Source organism: Arachis ipaensis, chromosome B02 (assembly GCF_000816755.2).
Source record: "Arachis ipaensis cultivar K30076 chromosome B02, Araip1.1, whole genome shotgun sequence".
In the NCBI taxonomy this organism is placed as follows: domain Eukaryota; kingdom Viridiplantae; phylum Streptophyta; class Magnoliopsida; order Fabales; family Fabaceae; genus Arachis; species Arachis ipaensis.
The window spans coordinates 1,033,282-1,038,666 of record NC_029786.2 but is presented as its reverse complement, the minus strand read 5'-3'; the positions used below and the strand labels follow the sequence as shown (position 1 = coordinate 1,038,666).

General features: G+C 33.0%; 1 protein-coding gene across 1 annotated transcript in view; it reads right to left on the bottom strand.

Moving 5' to 3' along the window:
• LOC107628106 (pleiotropic drug resistance protein 1-like) overlaps positions 1-5,385 on the bottom strand; it is a 17,369-nt gene that overhangs the window by 7,897 nt on the left and 4,087 nt on the right. Inside the window, exons 7-10 of the mRNA XM_016330916.2 lie at positions 4,358-4,750; positions 3,181-3,462; positions 850-854; positions 62-373 (exon numbers count right to left, since the gene is read on the bottom strand). Of these exons, the coding sequence (XP_016186402.1) occupies positions 62-373; positions 850-854; positions 3,181-3,462; positions 4,358-4,750 (992 nt within the window). The remainder of the gene's footprint in view (positions 1-61; positions 374-849; positions 855-3,180; positions 3,463-4,357; positions 4,751-5,385) is intronic.

Sequence of the window (5,385 nt, the reverse complement as noted above, 5' to 3'; positions counted from 1 at the left end):
ATTTTTTACCATAGTATTATCTAAGTAATTAATAATGCCTACTTTGTTGATAGCTTTTTACCTACAAACATTTGGATCATATCCAATGACATAATATGTGAGAATTATCCAATCAGCAACTTCCAAAAGTGAAAGTGGGATCCTAAGGATCCAATTAGGTATAGCACATGCCCATGGAGGGTAGAATAGATTATCCCGTTGCTTGTAGTACACAGGAAGCTTTGCAATGGTCATTGAAATCTCAGCCATTCCATTGAACATAATCATTACTACTGAGAAAAATAGAGCACCGGAATAAACAATTCCATCATAAACTGATTCTCGATGCATCTTAGTTCGTAGGAACAGTGTCATTTCAATTATGGCAATCAAACTTAAATAAGTTTTAGTTATATAAAATTAGTGAATTTTATTTTGGTCCTAATAAAATTTTTATTATTTTAATCCTTGTAATAAGTTAAAATACTTATACGATAGATCAAATGCTAGTGTGCAACATATTCATTGCTATTATAAGATGAGACATATTACAATCTTTTGTTAAATTATATTTATCGTAACAAATTTATATAATATTATCAAAAGAATTTTTTATTTTTTATTTTTTATTTTTTTTTTCTAAAAGACAAATTTTATTGGTGTAATAAAATAAAAGGTCTATTTTGGGCTTACAGCAACAGAGAAATGGGAATTCCCCAACTAAGTAAAAGTATTAGATGTTATCTCCTCATTAAGACATAGAACTTGAAAAGGGTAAAGTGAAAAAGGAAGAGTTTTTGGAGAAGGAGTGTCGTTCTTGGAGCTTCATCAATGGAGGTGAGTCACTGCTTCCAAAGTTTCGGATCTTGCAATAGCTACTACTTCTTGAGGAGAAATGACTTTGGCTTCAAAAATTCTCAAGTTCCTCATCTTCCAAATCTGCCAGGTTAGTATTGCTGCCAAATGAGTTTCTTTTTGCATCTGCCTACACTCTTTGAGTTGTTCTTGGAGCCATAACCACCATCTCCATGTTTCTGTTTCTTGGTTTGTCCAGGGAAGGTTTGCTATTTTCCAAGCATTCTCTGATTCCGGACACTGGGTGAGACAATGGAGAATTGATTCTACTGTAGCATCACAACGATTACAGATTGGGTTCCAAAAAATGCCTTTCTCCAAAACTTTTCTACCTTCCAGAACACTTTTCCAGCCCCAAGATGGATTATTACCTGTTTCTGCGCGTAGAAAGGTTGAAAATTTAAAATATCTGCTTTGATAGACCTTGTAAATTAGAGAGTGAGGTCGAGAGATCAGCCTCCATCCCTGTTTTCCTAACATTGCCAAGTTAAAAGCCCTGAGATCCTTAAAATTCAGACCACCTTGGTTCTTTGGTCTACAAGCAATCCGCCAATTAATCCACTGCATCTTCCTCTCTGCGTTCTTTTGGCCCCAGAAAAACTGCATTATTGGCTTTTGGATGTCCTCTAATAGTGTCTCGGGGAGTTTAAAGCAGCTCAGTGTGTATAGAGGCACTGCAGTTGCCACTGCTTTTATTAAAACCTCTCTGCCACTAGCTGACAGCAAAGCTCGCTTCCAATGCTGTAGTTTTTGCAAAACCTTGTCTTTGACGAAGTTAAATGTCTCTTTTTTTGATCTATTGACCACTGCTGGAAGGCCTAAATACTTGTTCTGGCAGCCAACATGTGGTATAGACAACAGGACAGCTAGCTGATCACGGACTGATAGGGGAGTGTTCTTGCTAAAAAAAACAGAAGACTTATCTAAATTTATCACCTGACCACTCACTTCTTCATAGTCTCTAAACAACTTTAGTAAACTTTCGCAATCTTTCATTGTCGCCTTACTGAACAAAATAGAATCATCTGCAAAGAATAAATGACTGACCTTAGGGCATCTGGGGTTCAGTCTCAAACCAGAAAATTCTAGCCTCCGTTCTCCTCTGTGGAGTAGACGGGAAAAACCCTCTGCACAGAACAAAAATAGATAGGGGGAGAGAGGATCACCCTGACGTAATCCTCTACATGGTTTAAAAAAACCATGAGGTTGACCTTCCACAGTAACAGAGTAAGAAACCGTTGTCACACACTCTTTGATCCAATCCATCCACTTTTTGCAAAATCCCATCTTGCTCATAATCTCCCACACAAAAGTCCACTCAACCCTGTCATAAGCCTTGCTCATATCAAGTTTTAGAGCCAATTCATAGTCTCCATAACTCTTATTCTTCAGAAAATGCATAAACTCATGCGCAATTAAAATATTATCGCTAATCAATCTTCCTCTAATAAAAGCGCTCTGAGTATCACTTATCACCTGATTCATTACATGTTGTAGATGACAGTGGTAATGTGGCCTCTGATCAACAAGGTATTGCGGCTGTAGCTCAGGAATATTTTGTTAATCTATTTACTTCTGACAACCCAAGGGAACCTACGGAAATTTTAGAAGAAATTCCTACGAAGGTAGATGCTCGCACAAACCGAATGCTCACTAGAACAGTAACAGATAGTGAAATTAAAGCAGCAGTGTTTTCTATTAATCCATTTTCAGCTCCGGGAGATGATGGGTTTACAGGAAAGTTTTTTCAATTTTATTGGGAGCTAATTCAGAAGGATGTAATTAGTGCAGTCAAGAGTTTCTTTTCAGGAGGTAAATTGTTGAAAGCTTTCAATCATACAAATATCTGCCTTATTCCGAAAATTAGAAATGCTAACACTATGAAGCACATTAGACCAATCAGCCTTAGTAGTATTTTCTATAAAATCATTTCTAAGATTTTGGTACACAGACTACAACATGTAATGAAAAGAATTTTTTATTAGATGCACTGTTAGTAAAAAATAAAATTGCACATGCATTTAATTACGTAATGTTATATCGGTAAAAATAATTTTTTTATTAATCATGTGAATGATTATTTAAAAAACGAATAATTGCACAACTATATAAAATATTTTATAAACCGCTAAAACAGCCATAAAACTAACACTACACTAGATTAGCCGCTAAAACAGCCACAAAACTAACATACTAACATAGTGCAGCGATTTCACAAACCGCTGCTAAGCTATTTGCCACCTCTCTCATAGCGTATAGTAAAACCAAACATTTTAACATTTAAAAAAAATAAAAGTGAAATCCAAACTATTGATTCATTCATATAAAGTAAATTGAAGTGATCACCTGGAATAACTTGAAGATGTAAACAAAAGAGTTCCTTTTCATAAGCAAATACTCTCTTGAAAAATTAGCCTTTAACAACTCCTTCTTGCTGATGCCATACTTGTTAGTTGTCAATGCAGCTGGGTGATTCAAAGACTTGTCAAATGGAGTTGCAAGCTCATCCCCCATTCTTCTGCCGACGTGGAACGACTGAAACGCTTCCACGAATTCAGTAATGGTTATGAATCTGTAAGGTTGATCTTTGCGTGCCCAATATTGTTCTTGATCTTTTTTAGAAGTTACCTATAACAAATGATATATAACTTAGATATATAAAGACTTTTTGGTAATTATTTCATAATTTAGAAATAATAGATAAGATTTCAAGACCTAATTTACTTAAAATAGACTAAATCTCTAGAATAGTTATTGAGATTCACGCCATATACTGATTTATTAGTCTTTGAGATACCAATTGTATTATTAATATTGTCTCTAAAATTGATTTTCGGTTATTATACGAGTCCTTCGACCCCTTTTCGATAATGACTCAGCAAACTGAGCCACGCTTGAGATACTGGTAAAGCAAGGTAGTTTGCTTTTGGCCTCTAACGAAAGTAAAAGCGACACTATTTTATAAAGGGAACTACTTAAATGAAGATGGCAAAAATATCTTCTCATGAAAATGTTTTGTTTAAAAGTGTGGTTTATTTATTTAGCCATACTTTAAACAAAAACAACACTTTTATAAATATCAAAATCTAACCATACAATCCATCGTTCAAAAGTAAAAAAAAAAATATATTCACACGAAGACAATTATAAAATCTTCATTGTAGTATCACCTTTTATAAATGCAAAAACTGTTCTAAATGCCAACATATATCATTGGACATTGGACGTCAAAAACAAACAAGAAACAACATTATTTCACTAGTGTCCAGCGTAGTATTGGTGTACCAATTTATCACTCGGTTCGTTGAGGAGTTGACGAACCACTATAGTGTCCATAAATCAATCTCAAGGACAATAATAGTACAATGGAAACTTTAGAAATTAAATCGACGCATGACGTAAATTTTAGAGATTTAATCACTTTAAAGAACTAGCATTTTTTTTATTATGAAAGATATGAATGCCAAATATTGGGCTAATTATTAGATAAAAGTAACCAAAATAGATAATTCATTTGACTTACCTCTTGAAGGAAATCAGCAACAGCTTTTCTCTCAGGGCACTTAAACCCCACGTACTCAAAAAAATCAAGAACATGTTCACGGGGTCCTTGGTAGACAATTTCACCATCAGAGATTAAAACAATGTCATCGAAAAGTTCGTAAGTCTCCGGTGCCGGTTGTAGCAAAGAGATCAACGCAGTTCCGTTAAGAATGTGAACATATTGCTTTAAAGAGTTCACAATCTGAAAAGTTGTGGAACTATCCAAACCAGTTGAGATTTCATCCATGAACAGAGCATTTGTTGGTCCAACTAGCATTTCTCCCGTTGTAACTCGTTTTCGTTGTCCTCCCGATATACCGCGCAACATCCCGTTCCCTACAATTGTATCGGCACAGATATCCAAACCCAAAATCTGCATTCATAACCTTGTAGTTTATACTTTATAGTATTGAATCATAAAAAGGAAAAATATAGGTAGACAATGAAAATACTAAACAATGTGAACAATAGATATATCGAATATTCATTTTGCTAGATATACGGATGATTATTTTAATATTAATATTTAGGTGGATAATTTAAAGGTGTAGTATATTTTTATTTGATTGGTGGTTGTTTATGTTGTTCAAAATAGTCATTATTTATCTATCACTTTCCTTATAAAAATGATTGGTAACTAAAAATAACTAGAGTGCGCGATGCGCGGAGAGATTATTAAATTATATTATATAGTGTGTTTTAAAAGTGTTATATTATTTAGAGATTGATTAGATAATATATAAATTAATATTAAATTTAAATTATTTATATTAAAAATATTTTACAGAATATTTTTTTGATAATTTGTATATAATTCTATATAATTATTCAACTAAAATATAATAAAATTAAAATATAATTTTTTATTTTAAAAAATTAAATTTATTTATTTTTAAAAAAGAGATAGACCTTTTATATTAGAATTGAAATTACATCTTCATTTGTTGTTTTTATTTTTATATTTGTTTTAGTTATCATACTTTATCTTTTTTATATAGCATCTTTGAA